At 51.5% G+C, this 17,388-nt stretch overlaps 7 protein-coding genes across 7 annotated transcripts; 2 read left to right on the top strand and 5 right to left on the bottom strand.

The window, feature by feature from the left end:
• Positions 1 to 2,392: 2,392 nt before the first annotated feature.
• PHYSODRAFT_293383 (hypothetical protein) lies at positions 2,393 to 3,826 on the bottom strand (the record flags this gene model as incomplete). The annotated part of the gene is made up of 5 exons (XM_009516520.1): positions 2,393 to 2,482; positions 2,524 to 2,650; positions 2,801 to 3,064; positions 3,109 to 3,339; positions 3,381 to 3,826. 5 exons carry the CDS (start codon positions 3,824 to 3,826, stop codon positions 2,393 to 2,395), a joined length of 1,158 nt encoding a protein of 385 aa, XP_009514815.1.
• Positions 3,827 to 5,586: 1,760 nt separating this feature from the next.
• PHYSODRAFT_471803 (hypothetical protein) lies at positions 5,587 to 6,120 on the top strand (the record flags this gene model as incomplete). The annotated part of the gene is given in 3 exon segments (XM_009516519.1): positions 5,587 to 5,653; positions 5,715 to 5,895; positions 5,907 to 6,120. The coding sequence occupies 3 exon segments, from the start codon at positions 5,587 to 5,589 to the stop codon at positions 6,118 to 6,120; spliced, it is 462 nt and encodes a 153-aa protein (XP_009514814.1).
• A 189-nt stretch (positions 6,121 to 6,309) lies between these two features.
• On the bottom strand, positions 6,310 to 6,828 carry PHYSODRAFT_247088 (hypothetical protein; the record flags this gene model as incomplete). Its single annotated transcript, XM_009516518.1, has 2 exons — positions 6,310 to 6,639; positions 6,733 to 6,828. The coding sequence occupies 2 exons, from the start codon at positions 6,826 to 6,828 to the stop codon at positions 6,310 to 6,312; spliced, it is 426 nt and encodes a 141-aa protein (XP_009514813.1).
• Positions 6,829 to 7,059: 231 nt separating this feature from the next.
• On the bottom strand, positions 7,060 to 7,350 carry PHYSODRAFT_371590 (hypothetical protein; the record flags this gene model as incomplete). Its single annotated transcript, XM_009516517.1, has 1 exon — positions 7,060 to 7,350. A coding segment is annotated over one exon (291 nt), but the record flags the coding sequence as incomplete, so codon positions are not given.
• A 1,604-nt stretch (positions 7,351 to 8,954) lies between these two features.
• Positions 8,955 to 9,323, bottom strand: PHYSODRAFT_472272 (hypothetical protein; the record flags this gene model as incomplete). The annotated part of the gene is made up of 1 exon (XM_009516516.1): positions 8,955 to 9,323. One exon carries the CDS (start codon positions 9,321 to 9,323, stop codon positions 8,955 to 8,957), a length of 369 nt encoding a protein of 122 aa, XP_009514811.1.
• A 3,010-nt stretch (positions 9,324 to 12,333) lies between these two features.
• PHYSODRAFT_477483 (hypothetical protein) lies at positions 12,334 to 12,618 on the bottom strand (the record flags this gene model as incomplete). The annotated part of the gene is made up of 1 exon (XM_009516515.1): positions 12,334 to 12,618. A coding segment is annotated over one exon (285 nt), but the record flags the coding sequence as incomplete, so codon positions are not given.
• A 2,411-nt stretch (positions 12,619 to 15,029) lies between these two features.
• PHYSODRAFT_321335 (hypothetical protein) lies at positions 15,030 to 15,479 on the top strand (the record flags this gene model as incomplete). Its single annotated transcript, XM_009516514.1, has 1 exon — positions 15,030 to 15,479. The coding sequence occupies one exon, from the start codon at positions 15,030 to 15,032 to the stop codon at positions 15,477 to 15,479; it is 450 nt and encodes a 149-aa protein (XP_009514809.1).
• Between the last annotated feature and the right edge of the window lie 1,909 nt (positions 15,480 to 17,388).

Here is a 17,388-nt window from a genome sequence, read left to right as displayed (position 1 = left end):
CTTCGAGTAGACTGAGTAGTCACAACATCAATTGCGCCTGAGGATTGCTGCTAGCACAGCGATAGTTCCACGATATGGCGGGCTGGTTGTCGATCCAAAAGCAAACGTGGCCTTCAACGCCGGTGGATGGTCCCGACGAGTACTGCCCCCCATACCAGAGCCACAAACACTGCGCTCATGAGTTCGCGGACATTAATACAATATTGTGACGAAGCAGAGCGATTGAACCGCTCTATCTGCTCACGCTCGGCACTGGTGAACTTGACTTGTAGGAATTCATGTCGAGCGGGAAATAGGGCGCAGAGGCCGTAGTCACTTGCGTCCATCTGAATCTTGAAATTGACCGGTTGAGTAGCAGTAAAGCGCTGGAGAGGGACTGTGCTGGAGAGGGACTGGGACTAATTGATACGATCATCTTGAACCAGCTCAGATCCTCATTTGCGTTCTGCGGGATGCGGAGTCTCCATGGTCCGTTGGGTGTCCTCGCTAGATCCGACAGGCGCTGAAAGAATGGTTTTGCAGACCGGACGCAGGTTACCACGTGACGAAGGCTCCCCAGCAGTTTCCGTAACGTGTGTGCGAGGTGTAGTTACTGTCCAGCATCGATTGCACTCTATCGGACGCCTTGGCAATCTTATCATCGGGCATCGAGAGCGTATACTGACCGACATCTTAGATGAGCCCCAGTGATTGACCTCGAATGAACCACCATGTGAGCATCTCCTCGTTCATAGACTCCGGGCCTAGTACCGCTATCATTGCCTACCGCAGACAGATATTGGCTTCGCTGAGACGGGATCCGACGTCTGGCTCGATGCAATTGTGATCGTCGCACCAGGTTTTAGTAGCCACACACACATCACCCACCCACGCACCCTCGTACACACAAATGTACCTGCTGCAACCTCCGGCTGACCAGGCCATGCCGGTGCACTAGTACCGTAGATGTGTTTGATGGCACCTCCAGCGATCCAGTACTGACGAGGGGAGTCGCTCCAGCCAAAAGGGCACACCAGGTCGATCACGAGTACTCCGAGCTCTGGGATGACACTGGCAAAGCGCCCAACGTGGTCTGCATGAATGGGTACGTTCCGGAAAGCGCCCGTGACGTCACCAGAGGCCATTTTAGCTCGTCCAGGATATTCCGCATCCACATGCAAGCTTCGGCGTGCAAGGAGTACAGCACCATCGTATCCAACTTCTATCTCAATCGAGTCCAAAGTTGTATCGTTAATAGAGAGACCATCTGGATATGAGAGATCATGAATCGTCCGAGCCTTGATGGACAATGGGCTGCTTCCTTTCGACGCCACTCCAAAAGGGCTACAGGTGACACCTTCCAGGCTACCGAAGAGGTCAATGTCGAGGATCTGGTACTGGCCTTTGTCCTGACCTTCACGTAGGCTTTTCACCACACAATTTAGCGCCTCCGCCAGCGATGCAATGATTGCGAGGAGGTGCAACCTGACGAGGAAATTCTCCGGACCATCTCGGAATGACGCCGTGGCGAACGATGGCCTCCCAACGACTACGATACCGATAGGATGACCAGCCTGGAAGATGATCAGGTAACTCGAGGGCCTTGTTTGGACGTGGGTCGTTTGCAGTTTCACCTCAGATGACTCGAACGAAATCCGAGAGTGACATCTTTGGTCGACGTAGAAACTCGCTGTACGTGGCTTGCTTGTTTCGATCAAGAAGATGATGAACGTGACCCTGCGTCTTGCGTTGCGCCGGATATGGCTCGGGCGGTGAGAGGTTTACACTTTCCAGTACAGCAGCGACGTGCTCAGCAGTGTGTGCACGGTGAAACTCCAACAATAGACGGCGCACTACCAGGGTAGAAAGGTACGACCTCTCCATTGCCGCAATATACGCTGTCTTGTCGGCCTCCGCGTCTGTTGGGCTCTTGTCATGCGCCGCCCGGGCTGGAAATGCGTGCCGGTGAGTGCTTGCTGGCTGAGATACAGTCACGGGAGTGGGACAGCTCCCTCCGCGACTGTAGATGACTGGCTGGCAGTATGTCTAGAGCTGCGACTTGCCGAGCCGCCCTCATTCCTGACAGGTGTGTCAGTTGAGGGATTGCAGAAGTCCGCGGGAGTGGGTAAGTTACCCACCGCGGACCAAGTTGACTCCATGTGTGCGGCTATGGTGCCAGTATCAGAGCAGCCGTCTTCCTCTAGTGCCCCCAGGTTGTCGCTGAGAGGGTTGTCGCTCAGCGGGGATCGAACAGTCCCGGTATTTCTTGCCCGAGAGAGTCTTGGATCGGCTTCGAGATGGTGACACCGGTGGCGTCGCCGGAGTTGTCACCAGTGCTACCCTCGCAGCGACTGGAGGGCGTGTCGTGGTGGTAACGCGGTGAAAAAAGTACAGACAGCTCGCCGCTGTGCCTTCAGGCTCCTTCTTCCGCTGAAATATCGGTAAATGCAGGGGCAAGACCACCGTAGCGCTCGTCGATAAATGAGACCACTGCCTCCGGTAGCTTTTTGGTGCAGTGAGCACGATAAGGCACAGTGCACCCACCATCGCGTCCGGGGCAGCTCTCATTTGAAAGGTACCGCATGCAGAGCCGCTTGCCTTTGCTCTACGGCAACGCCTTGAGGACCGAAGCAGGAACAGGGTGGCACTCTTTGGTCTCTGAGCACTGTGTCTGCGTTCGTTGTGGAGCAGACGACCCATATCCGCCGTGCGCCGATCGTGCCGGCCGTTTGCTAGACATAGCTGCTGCAAGGTGGAAACGAGAGATTGCTTGGAGAACAGCGACAAAACTCGGATCCGTCATGGAGAAAGTGGAACTGACTGCTGCTTCCGCCGTTGTGTCAGCGCTCGCGAGGTGGCTCCGAAATATTCAAACCGGTCGTCGATCCAGTACACGAGCTCTTGAGCGTCACTTGCAGAGTTAGCAACGCCTTCGTTCTTCACATCTAGGAAAAATGAACGGAGTTCAATGAGCATGGTGGCTACGAATGGCTGGTAAGCAGTGGTCACGGCTTTCGTGAGGCAGTCGATTGCACTTATGATCGCGTCGACAACTCTCCGGCGCTGCGCACTTGGGTGGAGGTGTCTTCCCTTTGAAGTTAGTCATGTCGTACGCCCTGGCAGCCTCACGGCGCGCCTTCGCCGTTACTCTCGCGAAGTGCATTAGAGAGAGGCCAAGAAATCCAAAGTCCCAAGAGTAGAATCCACGTCCAGTGCCGGGATGCGGCAGAAAGAGGAGCCTCGTCGAACAGTGGAATGTGGCTTGACTCGTCGACTGCTGGATAATGTAGTGAGGATAAAATTGTCGCTGACTTCCGAGATGATCTACGGCCAATGCCGTTGAAGTACTTGTACGCTTCACTGTGTAGATGCTACATCTCTCGGGGCATGATGTCACACACAGCACGACGGGCACAGGCCGAAGTGCGTTAGTTTCCGGGGCCAAGTCGAGCAGCATGCGTTCGTCGAAAGGGATGTCAGCACCCCCATCGCAAAACACAAGATGCAAGACGCCGCTTGACGTGGCCTCATTCCAGTAGTAACCCACGGCTACCCCATACTCCCAAATTTTGGCAGCCCCAGCGGGGACTCGCGCAACGCAGAGGCAGCCGCCGACGTAAGTGCCGATTCCGCTCAGGGCCTCAGCCTCACTCACAGAGCGCGACTCAACCCCTGAACGGTCGCGGTCGGCTGTCATCTCGTCGCCATCTTTCCATCGTCCGCTCTGAACTCGCACCACTGGTAGCGTCGTAGCGTCACCGTCCCCTTCGTCGGAGGTTCTCCCGTAGATGTAACCCGGGTTCGAGAGTGCGTTTGGTTTGAAGTAGGCGTAGGTGGTGGTCGACATCGGGAGGGAGGTTGCGAGGACCGAGAGTTGAAAGAGACGGTTGGAGGCTGATGAGTCGGCCGAAGACTGAAGCGGAAGTACTATGCAGGGCGTTTTGCAACCGAGTAAGTGCTTTCAAGCAGTTGCACAACGGACGACCTTGGGTGGTCGTCGTTTAGGTCGCTGCAGGTGTAGTGGTTCGGTTACGAAGTATAGACAGCCCAACCAGGATTAAATCCAGGCAGGGATTGGTAGAGTAGTAACGATAGTAGTGATAATATCACTCATAATACTATATCCCAGCTATACTTCTCGCTTCATAATAGTGATATAGCTTTAGTAGCAAGACTAAATGCCCCTTGTAGTGATAATAGCAGTGATAATATCACTACTACTTTTCCGAACTTCAACCCACGCGGATCGTCAAAATGCGCGCTAATTGGTGGTCCTTAGCCCTCCCCTCCCCGCGCTTTGCGATCTGTCACTCATTTCCCGATCATCGGGCGAGGAAACAAGCCGATATAGCGTGTTAAGAATGCTGATTTTGGTAGAAGGAATCAGAGACTTCATCGTATAGTGTTTGTATGCACCATTCGCGTAATCTATCGACGTAAAAGTGGCTATTTCGTTAATCATTTTTCTGAAGTGGCTTGTCGACATTCAAAACATAGCTACGTAAAAATAATGGCCGTTGATACAGCCCATGTTTTCTAAACGGGTTAGGGCAAGTGTCATACTAAAAACAAGTAAGAAATCTCAAACCTGGTCAAACATGTTGAAACATGGCAACACATGTTCGGCTCGTTGGATGGGTGTCATGGCCTGCAAACACTATGCAATTTCTACGGGCTAAGGTGATCTTCGGCTGCCAAACGTCGCTTTGCCTGCGCTTTAAGCCCTCGGAAGACCGACCCAGCGTTGAGTAGGGAATACCATGACTAGCCATGACACTGGGGTAAAGTTTGCAGGCTCTTCATGCATCTCAAATACCGCTGGTGTCGATTTCGCTTGGACGCTCCCGACAGATTTGGGTTCATTTCGCCCCCTCTGACTAAAAACATGGGCTCTATCTTTTCCGAAAAATAATAGCCCAGAGGTTTTCTCGCTGGAGTAGCAAACTAGTTGAGTAGGATATTCGTTTCCATAGATTAAGGGTAAACGCTAAGTACGAGGATGGCGGCAAAGAAGGAATTTTACGGGGAAAGGGCAGTGAGAGCGCCGCTCGTTCAGTTTCGATGCAAGTGGTGGCATTCCAAAATGATCTAAAGGGGGGGCCAAGTGCTTAGATTGGTACGAAATTGGTACGATGATAGTTCGGCTTTGGTACTCAAATATTTGAATGCGCCCTACAAAAATGTACTAAACTGTACCGACAAATTCCATTCCAACTGCTTGCAACCACTAACTCGACCTGCACAGCGATGTCTTCCTTTGCCTCACGTCCGGTAATTCTTGCTGTTGTTGTCGCTCGGCACGCTCAGCAGAGACGCAGGCGCCGGCTGTACAACACTGCGGCCAGTTCGGATCTCGCTGCGACAACGCAACTACATCATGTCCAAGTCCCTCACCCACCCGCGTAAATGCTCTTAGACAGTCATGCACAGGGTACGGTCTCGAAAGTCGTTTATTAATAAAGTGTCTATTGCGTCGAGCAATATGGACCGCTTATTGGTGGCATTCTCCCGATACTACATTGTCAAATCGGGCCCTGGTATACGCGGCCTTCCTCCTTGAATGGTGTCAAAGAACAATGTGCGGGGGTGTCCCGTTCTGTGTTGCTGATGGCAAAAAAAAACTGTAACGTCCAAATTCCAACTGACAGAGATACGCTGAACGCCTACTACAACGGTACATACCTATAATCTACTCACATAATTTATCTAGCTAACGATCCATTTATTCTGCGCAGGATGGCTACACGGTGTCATGTTGACCGGGGTTCTCTGTTACGGGTTTAATGGTACTCTCATCTGGGGAAAACATAATTTTCCAGGTTCGTGGAACGATGGAGAAATGCGTTACCAACTTCAACGGCAACTAAGCGATCCAGCAAAGACAATTGAGGGAGGGCGATGCGCTACCGACTCTAAGTTCCTGTAAGTGCAGCGATGACAAACCGAATATTTACGCTTCTCAAAGATGGGGATTTGGAGAGAGCAAGCTTGGAAAGCAGGGCAGGATTGCTGGCAATGGGTTCCGCCATCACTACGATTCGGCAAGATGCCGAATGGGGGTATGGGCAACGTATCAAAGTGCTACAGACAGCTCCTGTTGCCGCTGCTACACGATCCAGATACGCGCGCATAATGACTTAAAACATTTATCGTCTTTACAACTTTCGGGTACAAACTGCAGGTATTAATCCGTTTCGATCTGTTTGTATGAGTTAGGAAAGAAAAATATATATTTTACGCATGACATAGGGCTTGTTCTAATGTATGTATGCAAGTGCTAGAAGTGTGTTATTGCGCTGATGACGGGTCGAATCAGCATCAGCAACAAATTTAATTGTTGTTTTGGTCGCCCATCAACTTTGCCATGAGCATCAGCTTCAATTGTAGCGATTGCTGGTCCCGCATCTCTCTCTCCGCTGCTTGTTTCTCCTCGCGTTCGGCCTGCTCGCGTTGTCTTTCTTCCTTTTGGCGTTGGTACTCAGCATTGCGAGCAGCTTGACGTTCTTGCACCATGAACATCATGGCCACTATCGTACTTGAGAACTCGCTGGAGTTGTCCATGGTCATTTGGCAGGACGCCTTGTCTATAGCGGCGTCAATCCGACGATGGCGTTGAGCGGTTTGACTGAGCACATCAGCACTGGTGGCGTGGCGCTTGAGCTGTTTTTGTGCCAGTCGCTTTGATAGCTAGCGCTGCAAGCGAGCCATACCAGCGTGGGATGTAGCCACCAGCGCTGGAGCAGCCACACTCACGGCTTGAGGTACCGCTTGCGGCGTTGACGGCATGCTGTTGGTGATCGGCGGCGAGTTGGTGGAGGTCAGTGCCATGCTGTTGGGGGGCAGCGGCATCTCGTTGCGGGATGACTGCGCGTTGTTGGTGCACGGTGACGAGCCGTGGGTGGGCGGCGACTAGTAGTTGGTGAACGGCGACGTGTCGACGGGGGTCGGCGGCATCCTGTTAAAGGTCACTAAGTGACCACCGGAGAGTTAAGGGGTGCTGGGCAGTGACTGCATTTCCTTTGCGGCGTGATCGTAGGTCACAATAGCATCGTCTGCCCCGCTGGCATCAGAGGTGTCCAGCTCGTCCTCGCTGTTTTCCTCGGTACTAGAATCCAAATGAAGGGTTGCTACTGCGATTGAGGATTTAATCATACGCTTAAGACGCTTTGACCGCTCAATGTGAAGAGGGCATGCCCCGTTACCACTAGGTTTTGGCACTTTGTAGAGCTTCTTGAACTTCCGGCCCAGGCTATCACCGTCACGGTCGGCATGCCCGCTTGGTATGGGTGCGTTGTAACAGGCAGCAAAGATTTCCCACTGCTCACTGCCAAAGGGCAGCATATGCTCCACCAAGTCGATCACCCCTACAATACTTTTAACGTTGGTGGTTTAAGAGTAAAACGAGATAGCATCCAACTCGTACAGCAACAACATCAGACGTACTGTTATGATCGCTCAGCGTATAGTTCTTCCCCTTTTCTTGCGCCATGATGTCCGATGCGTGCAGGAAGGAGTGCGAGTTGTGCTTCGCGCGTGGAAATCGCTTTTGAACGATAAGACTGAAAGACGACCAGTAGTTCTCTCTAGAACTGTACTTTACGGCGGACCAACAGCGGAGTAAGGACTAAAGTTTGGTGATACTTTTTTTTTGCGTCTTAACAACCATTGGTCCGTGCTAGATACGCACTTGGTACGAGTTTACCCCATACGATTATGCAAGTGTGGGTCGTTGTTGGAAGTCACCCAGTGGTTTCGCGATGCAGTGATGCGATCTAATTTTGCTGAGTATGTGTGTGCTGTTACGAAGAAGTAGCTCTATGTAATATACATGTAGCTCTATGCGCCTATGAAAGCATTGGCTTGGAACGAGTTTACGACAGCCAAGTATGGCTAGCACGACGACAGGAATACCGGGGCGTTTCGTCTGGTATCGGTCCGTTCGGTGGTTCTGCGGCGAGGTGAGTTCGGCGCCACAGCAGCGGATTTTTTACCGTGAGCACAGGTGCGTGTGTGGCTACGTACTGTAGCGACCAAAAAATCTGAACGGAGGACCAGGAACCGCTAGTATGCTGTGGTCGTATCGCTACTCCATTTCCAAGATAGTCTGTAGTCTGGATCAACCATCATTTTCTCCGCGTTTTCATATAACTTTCTTTTTGAATACACTGAGAAACGGATTTTGTGGTTTATAGCCTCTTATTTAATAGCGTTGGCTGAATGGTTGTGCTGATGGCCCAATTCAATCCATATCTAGTCTAAATCGTTCAATGTGTAAATTTGTTATGAGTACGCGAAGAAATAGCTTCCGAAGAGTTCAACCTATAGACTGTCACTACTTCTTACGATTCAACACAGGCGATCGTGCTAGGATCTACGCCATGATTGCGAGAAAGCGTTACAGTCACTTAGGATCTGAAAAACACCGTACCTGCGGACATTTCCCAACTCCATGACGCAAAAACGAGGTTGCATCGATGCAGAAACAAGTGTAAGAAGTTCCTGGGGGACACGTTGGAAAGAGGGTCGAGCGAACATCACGGTGGGGGATGACTGAGGGAACTGGGTTAAACTAACTGTGTTAAACTCCACTCTTGCTCTGTTAGGCCGCTTTACAATCACATACAGCGAAGATAGGCTTTCGTTGACGGGGGAATCGTGGCTCCGAGTCAGTGGCAGCTTCGGCGAGTACAGGAGATTAACAACTACACGGTCCATGGGGCCGCTTTAATAGCTCATTTAGTTACAGACCAAATTTGGGTTGCTTTTCAAATGTGTTATGCAACGCTAGGATACAATAGTGCAAATTTACATTCACAGAAAACTCTGAGCAAAAACGGAGGAAACTACTTTATTCATACATGTATTCATAGTGTAGAGATATCAATTTCTAACCTGGACGTGAACGCCTCACGGAAAGCCGTAGCTTTCGTTGCGTTGAACTTACTTGCAACAAGTTCATGAACAGCACCGACCATTTACAATGGTTTCTTCTCAGCGACGTACTGGGCGAGCCGATGCATGTAATGTAGCATACAACGTATTCGTTCGTTTGATACGGCTTCGTAGCGTACGTAAACTTCACGTAGCTGTTCTGGGGGCGTCGTCCAGGAAATTGGCTGCGCTGAGAAAATAAAATCTCGAAGTACCTCGAGAACGCGGTGCGACGCGTGGTATTTCGGGAGAGAGTTGATATGGTAGAAAATCGTGGAGCCCGGTTGTAGTGACCGTTCAATCACAACGAAACTCCGGTGATCCTTACCTGAAATGGGTACAATCCCGAACTTGTGCGATGAGCAATCCAGATCACCAGGCCCACTGTTTTCGACCGCAGCTTGCTCGACCATGTTCTCGATCTCCGTGTAAATCGTTGTTCCGAGAGGCAAAATTAAATTCGGTATATCAGGAAGCTCCTTGCATATGAAATAGTTAACTATAGACTCACTCACTCAGTTAAAATACCCAAGCTGTCCAAATCGTCTTGAAAAACCGGAATTGAAATTCCCAACTGCTTCGACACCTTGTGCGTTAGGGAAACTAGGGGTACATTTTTATTCCTCACTTTGCACTTCTGCAAGGTCGGACGTGGCTCCTCTGTCGTCGCGACCACGTGCCCGACAATCTCGTTGCTGTCATCCGAGTCGACTTGCCACTTGCAGTCACAGGAGTTACACCGGTACAAATATCGGCAGACGTAGTGCCACCACTCAATTTCGGTTGTTCACCGCCATCACTGCTCGTAGTAACTTTTGGTTTGTGTCGACTGATAAACGTTACACCCAGATCCACAGACAACTCTCCTCCCTGTGCTCAAATTCGGGGATTTGGAAGTAGTACCGGCGCGGTCCGGGTGGCGTTATGAAGCCGTCCTCGCGAAGGCATCGGTCGTAATAGGTCAGCACGCGGACTGCATGACGCCATTCGATGCTTGCGGCCGACTCCGTCGGCACGATACCGAGTTGCTCATCTTCTGCGTCTACTTCATCCCAGCAGTGTTTTGATTTCAGTCGCTAAGTGTAGTCCTTGGAGTATCGAGCTTCCTAGCAGTTCTGGCAAGATTCCATTCCGGGTTCGCTTTACATTTCCGAAGCTTGGTTTTGATTTCAGCGATGGTCGTCTGTGCACACACACGCTTTGACATAGCGGAAATTATGGGAATTAATGAATGAGAGACGTGAGTTTGTATGCATACTTAACGATAGATTGATTTGGTTTACTACAGAAATAAGCTGTGTTAGTGCCAATATATACTGGATTACACTGCGCAAGGACGGGCTATACTGAGCAAGGATGTATTATACTGAGCAAGGACGGGTTACACTTGTGAACAAGGGCGGGTTATACAGAGCAAGGGCAGGTTACACTGAACAAGGACGAGTTATACTGTGCAAGGGCGGGTTATTCAGAGGAAGAGCGGCTCTTTTGAGAATAAATTGAAGTTGCCGTGCTGATATTTGAGTTTGTAGAGCTTGCATATTTTTCAAACGCTTGTTGTGAAGGAGTTCTGCCATACAATGGATTTGGTTAGGTGAACTCACAATTGGTCACGAGTCTTTTTACGGGTCCGAAGAGTAGCCTAATAAGACACTGTTTAACATACTGTGTAGTGAGTGCTATCAGCCGGGATCGCTTGATCTAGTCATATGAACAGTTACCTTGACACAAATGCTTCAGGTTCAACCACGTTCTGATGTAGATTGGCTTAAATTAAGTGGTGCTGATAAGATTATCGATAGATAATACTCCGAGTTTAGAAAAGATGACAACTTTAGTACGTACTAGTAATCTGGTTGTCTATACAACCGCACACTACATTTGAGTACTAGGCCTTGAATAGGCTTGAGATTTTGCCGCGCGCTCTGGTGATAATGTTACCTTTCGCAGACCATTACCCGCCTGTGTCATAACTTATTGATGACATACTCACAACATGTATTACACCAACGCGTCCGAAGCAGAGAGCTAGGGAAACAATAAATGTATGGTGTATGTAGACCTATATTATGGATGATGCCTCGGGTGTGACAAGGGGTAAGTACAACATATCCCTGTAGGCGCGTTACTCATCGCGACTAATTAAGCATACTAAGGGTTAAACAGAACAAATGACGTGTCGTTGAGAAAAGCGCAAGTAAGATGATAATAGGTTGTATGTACGGGAGCAGTAGGTTCGAGAGAACAGTAACCGACACAACAGTGTTAATATATACCTGATAGTTCGTTTACGGACGTTATACAAGAAAAACAGTCTGAAGAAGGCGCTGGGCGACCGGCAACAGTGCGCTAGCTAGTAATCAAAACAAGTCCCGTTCATAGAGATGTACATTACAGTACAATGTACCAGCACCGTTTTAACAAGCTCATCTCTACAACTTTCTTGACCGCTCGGGTGGGTGAGGAATCGCAGTGGTGTGGCCACATCTCTGCGGGCTCGGGAAGATGACAGCGTTGACGTAGCACTTGACATGGCAACCCATAGGGTAGCACAGCACGCAGAGCTACTTGGATAGGCACCTGTAGTGGTGATGGCGGTAGGCACTAATGGCGGGTAGTGCCTTAGAAGCGTAGGTTGGTCCAATAGGGTGGTAGGACCGTGGAAAGAGACCACGGGGGCACGAGGGCGCTCGGAGAAGAGGAACACCTTGGCCGTGTAGGAAGGGGCTGGAGCGAGCCATAACGGCACATGGTGGCGGAGATCTTCCAACTATGTGCATGGTGTATGTCCGGACTGGTCCTGCCGGAGGGCAGCCTGTGGATGCCGGAGCCCAGGCGACGAAACCGCTCCCTCCTTGCCGTCCCTGTATCAAGAGAGTCTGGTTGATGGGCCAGCAGCAGTTTGGGCGACTACTACGGCTCGCGCTTGCTGGCAGTCGGCCTCTACCCGTTGACCTAGTTGTTTGCCGTATCCTCTACAGGAACGGATCGGGAACGGTGGAGTTCAACGGGAATGGGAAATCGGTTGGCGAAAGGTACGTTAGTTTTATTCTACATCTGCAGGCCTTGACTGTTGAAACTTTACCTTCTCGACTGCGAATAGGCTCGCTTAGCCTACGACGTCTCCTACCAAAACCAGTCTCTGCCAGCGTCATTTAAGCAACCGATTTTTCTTCAATGCCTTCGTGCTGCCTAGGCAAAACAAAGTTTTAACTCGGTATGGGATCGCTCGCGGAACTCATGTAAACAATACAGCCGCGCACGAGAAACAATATGTATGTATTAAAGCGTTTGTGTTAACCAAGGCTCTAAACTTGGTATGAATGAAACGTTTATGCAGTGTTTCAACTTGACGCGTTTTCGAGAGCTTCAGAACGTCAGCGCTGGGCCTACTATCGTGGCCCTACCAACGTGCGTTTGTGCCTACGTCGCGCTTGAGTTGTTCTGCTTTCGTTTACGACTTACGAGTACGTCGCGTCCTGCCAAATCGACACAATTAGAGACTCGTAATGCGTAAAGTACGTGAACACAGCTGCCAAACGCATACCAATATCCGCATGGGCACCAACGTCGACGTAGATGAACAGGCCATCTAGTCAACAGCTGACCCTGGACTTCCATTTGAGCGTACTGAAACCCCATTTGTGCAGCCACAGCAATTTCAGTTTCATGGCGCTTGGTTGACGAAACATTCACCCGAGCAGCAGGCCCCTAAAGAACGTAGACCAGTATTTCACCGGCGTAGTAGGAAATACAGCGTCGCTCCGCATTTGTAATAGATTGTTGCGTGCCATGTCGTAATGACGTAGATGGGACCACAGTCGTGACAAACGGCCGGCTCAGGTAAGAATGATGTCGGCAGTATTCCGACAGCTCCCGTAGAAATGTTCCCATCTACAAACGGCGTCTCGTCGTGTAGTCCCTCTTTAGAATACTGTTGAGCGTTTCGGCAGGGTTGTTTGTGCTGGCAAAATCACTTGGAGTTGAAAGCACTTGCCAGTTTGAAAATCGCCCAAACAGCCATTACCCGCGTAGATATTCAACTAACGTCGAAAGGTCAGGCTTTCGAAGCCAACTGACACGAGGCGGTCCCCAGAAAATTGCCGACAATGTACCGTCGCCTCTGTGACTTGGAGTTTGTATCGGATGCTGATTGGTGGATGACTTGGATACGGCGCAGTTGTACCCGTGTGACAGGGATGGCGACTGTGGGAGAGAAGTGATTTCTCGGGATGAATCTAGCGCCTGACCGCAGATGGGCCCAACTGGCTGGAAGTGTGAATCCTGGGAGTGCACGCCCAGGATTTCAGAGAACACTCAGTCCAGCCGCGGACTTTCCCTTACGATGAGTGCCTAAAGTCAGGCGGAAAGTGTCTTTGGCGAATGTATCCCAGAGTACACCTCATCTTGCTGTGGCTCAGAGTGCCCCAGAGGATCAAATTACCCTGAGAATCAACCCACTACCACCATGATCATATGCAGGAGGCCGCTAAACCCGCTAAAGGTGTGGCTTTGTGGAGATACACGCGAGCCTGCAATGCAGCAGACTTGTTACCCAGAGTGCCGCACGGAAACCCAGAGTGCCGCACGATGACCCAGGGTTCACCTCCCTGAGTGCAGGTGACCCAGAGTTCCAAAGATGATTCTCTGGGTTTGGACCATAAATCCAGACTCTCTATACTAAACTTAAGTGTTTCCCAAGCCAACACCCAAGAATCCCCACAGCCCCCCAAGGCTCCTCAGAATTCCCAGGATTTCAGAAGATGACCCTGAGTGTCACCTGAGTTTCAGGGACTCGAGTCGGTTCGAAGCCAGTCTGCAATCAAAGTGATGCGTGACCTTGAAGAATCGTTGTGGATGCGCCGACTGGATACTTTCGAGGAGTCGAGAGGGAGTCCTGCACCATACTAAACCAAGTCTAAGGACCCACAATTGGCACTTTCGACGCCTTGCGACGATGGATTCGCAAGCCGATCGCAAGTTTGGACCGCTGAACCCAAGGTATACTCAAGACAAGACATTTGACCCCAAGCATAGTGAACGGCCCGAAGAAGAGAGAAAGAGAGAAGTAGCTGATAAAAACCAAACAGAGTTCATTTTACCCTGTACTGCACAAGTGACTTCGGCCAAGCCTGCCAACGGAAATCCGGAGGACCCGAGACTACGACCGCGGGACGCTAAGGGCACATCAACGGCGAAGGGCAGCCGTCTGTGTGGACTCCATCAAAACTCAAGTCCGGTTAGGTGGGGACCAGCGACGGCCTTGAGCTTCCTGGAGTGATCCATCTATTCCATATCCTAGTTGGGTCACTTGCTGTGCTCGTGGTAGCCCATTTCATATTATTCCAGAGGGTATTCTGGGGTGCTAGGTAGTCGCCTCCAGGATTTTGTATTGACTACTTGTGTGAAGGGAAGGTAACTGATAGTGATTGTATTTTCCTCCATTATTGGAGGTGGTGCGCGTTTGAGTCTCAGGGGAGCTAGGCCCCTGAATTTCAGACTCGAGTGAGCCTAGTGTGTGAGTGACCCACCGTCCAAGGGTCCAAAAGAATAAGTGACGGCTAGTTGTAGTGTGTGTATACTCTGTATTTGTTGGTTTTATCGAGCTAGGAGGGCATTTGGGTAAGGTGTCTTCCGAGTTCCAAGTCCCAGAGTTGACTGAAATCCTGGACCCTGAATTCGTGATATTCTGGTTTTCAGGGGATCTGATTCTCTGGGTTTGCCTTTTGGTGTGGAGGTGCGTGCTGAAGTAGACGTGCGCTCCCGCACTTCTTCGAGGCTACATTTTCAACCGGTGGAGTGCCGTTCCGTCGAAGACAAACGAGCCGACAGGGATTACACAAGGTACCCACGCCAACCAAGGAGTGTGATTCTCAGGGTTTAAAGCTTTGCGGCTGCGAATCTCTGGGTCTATCTTCTTGCTGTTGACTCTCAAGTCGATTCTCTGGGTCTACCCCTGGGGAACAGTCTTGGGCTGCGCTATACGAATCCCCCTGGGCGACAAAGGTTTCATCGGCCTCGCCTCAGCTGGTGCGCGTGCCCGGATTCGATTGTCGAGGATTTGACCGGAATCAAGTGTTGAAGAAGTCCTGAGTGCCCGTCAACTTCAAGCTACCAAGATGCCTGGAGGACGAGGGGCGAAGAAGAGTGGACGCGATGACGGAGGACGCGGTGAGGCGTCACGTCAGTCGCGTCGTGTTCAAGGTATTGAGCCTGAGGAGCACAAGGACCTGGAAACAGTCGTCCACGACCCTCGGAAGGCGAAGAAGGCTGCTCGCGAGAGCGAGGCAGTGCAAGGTGTGGACGGGGAGGCATCTGCCGTTCAAGATCAGCCTGCTGCTGGATCGCAAACTCAGGAGGAAGAGGTTTCCCCTGAGTTCCAAGGTTCGACGGAAATGAATTCTGGGTCGCGGATTCCTGAAGTCCCAGAGGAGCACACCCGCGAGCGTGGTGCTCAGGCGTCTGAGGGAGGCGCCAATGCGGTTGAGCCCCCGGAGGTGATTGACTTGGTCTCATCTTCGGACGAGTCCGTTGTGGAAGTGAAGCCGGAGCCCGTGCGAGCGAAGTAGGAGGCGAAGACTCAGAGTTTGTAACGGGGTTACACGGAGGTTACCCTTGTGGTTACCCTTTTGGTGTGCGATACACCAAGGGGTACTCCCTGGGCCACTAGCCAGTCATTGAGAATGAACTAGAGTTAGTTATGTGCAGGTATTTGCACCGTAGGCGGCGGAGCCGCAGATAAGAGAATGAATACAGTTTGCCTTTTGCAAGAAGTCTCTGACTTGTTTTCGTGGGTCCTCGGATAGGACCCTGTTGGACTCTTTGAGTCGTAAAGTCTTCCTCTACGCAAGGAGCTACGGCAGCCCCGCTGCAGAGTTCCAAGGTGAATTCTGGGTTCGCACCACCTGAACCCAGAGTTTCAGCGCCAAGTTCGCAGGCGGCACCTAGGAAGACGCCTGAATGCAACATCCGGGAAGCTGCTGCGCCTGCTCCGGAATCGGAGCAACGGCGTTGAACGCTGAAAGCATGGTGCTGTACGTCCGACGTGAGGTTCGACGCTGGGAAGAGGTGAACCCTGGGAAGGTGACGCCGCCAAGTGTCGTTTATGAGTGGCCGACTCCGAAACCGGATGCCAACTCGTACTTCGCGGCCGCGTACGCAACGGGAGACTACTTCAAGTGGCGATTGTCTCTGGCGAACCAGGATGAAGCCTGGGTCTCTGAGTTTCACCTTGCCCGGTGGGGTGTCGGAACTGCCCAGAATCTCATGGCGACTACAATTCCCCAGAGTATCATGACCGCACGCGAGTGCGTCGCCATTCTGCAGACACTGTTCTTCGAAGCCGGATTTGAGTTTGTCAACTCGATCCCTGGCTGGTCTTCGACGCGTGCTTCCAGGATTCCAGAAAGTCTGGTGCGCTCTGTCATGGAGGAAACCCAGAATTTCATCGCCGTGGAACTGGTCGAGTGGAGATTGGTGATAGCTGGTGTGCCTTTCAAGGTAAACTCCGAAGATCACGCCGCACCAAGCGCCCAAGAGCAAGCACCAAGACTGGACTACCACAAGGAAGACGGAGACGGTGATCTATTGATGACGGACTACGATGCGGATCTACTGGGCCGACAGTTTGTCCTGAGATTCAGAGTCACTGGACTCAGGATTTCACGGAGCTCACTTGTGTCGAGTGATGGTGAGCCGCGATCCAAGCGCACTCAGCATGGACCGCCTCGCCTGCAAGTCCCGTCGACGCCATCCGCGCTGTCTACATCGTCACTGTCCTCTCTTCCAGCGTACAAGTCTTCAACTGGTGCCTCGCTTCAGAATTCCACTCCCCTGAATTCCATATCCAATGGACGTGATTCTCTGGAGGCGGAAGCCAAGGACGCTACCCCAGGCGCGGTGCCAAGTGTCATCCGTACCTCGCGCGCTTCGGATGAGAGTACTGCCTCGGGCGTTCAAACGTCTTATGGTAGCTCTTCATCTTCGTCGATGATGTCGCTTGGACGACGAGTTGGAGCTCTAGCGCTTGTGGCCCAGAGAGCCGGTGGCTTCGCAGCTGCCGGTGATCTTGGATTTCAGGTCACCCGGGCAGTCATCCCGTCGCGTCTTGTGTCAGTCGACCAAGATGACGTTGAGATGGCATCGTCGGTGCACTCTGACCCAGAGATCGCACCCGGGAAGGCCGGTCTCCCCAGAATTTCAGCCACGATGGCTGAGCCGAAATTCAGGGTTTCTGCCCCGATTTCTGGACTTGGTGGTCCGAGGGATGTCAGCGCCGATGAGCGGAGTCAACACCAGAGCTCTAGGAGCGAGGTGCGCTTTCGACGCTCGACGAAATCCAGAAAATCCGCTGCGTCGAGCCGCTCGAGTGGATCCAGAAATCTTAGATCAGTTTCGTCCGTGTCCGCGACGTCTGGCCCCGCCCAAATCGAGCTGAACGTCTTGCGACAACAGCAGGAGTGGCAGGCCCGCTTGGAA

This window comes from Phytophthora sojae, assembly GCF_000149755.1.
Source record: "Phytophthora sojae unplaced genomic scaffold PHYSOscaffold_1, whole genome shotgun sequence".
Classification (NCBI taxonomy): Eukaryota; Oomycota; class Peronosporomycetes; order Peronosporales; family Peronosporaceae; genus Phytophthora; species Phytophthora sojae.
This window is presented reverse-complemented; position numbering and strand designations above follow the sequence as displayed.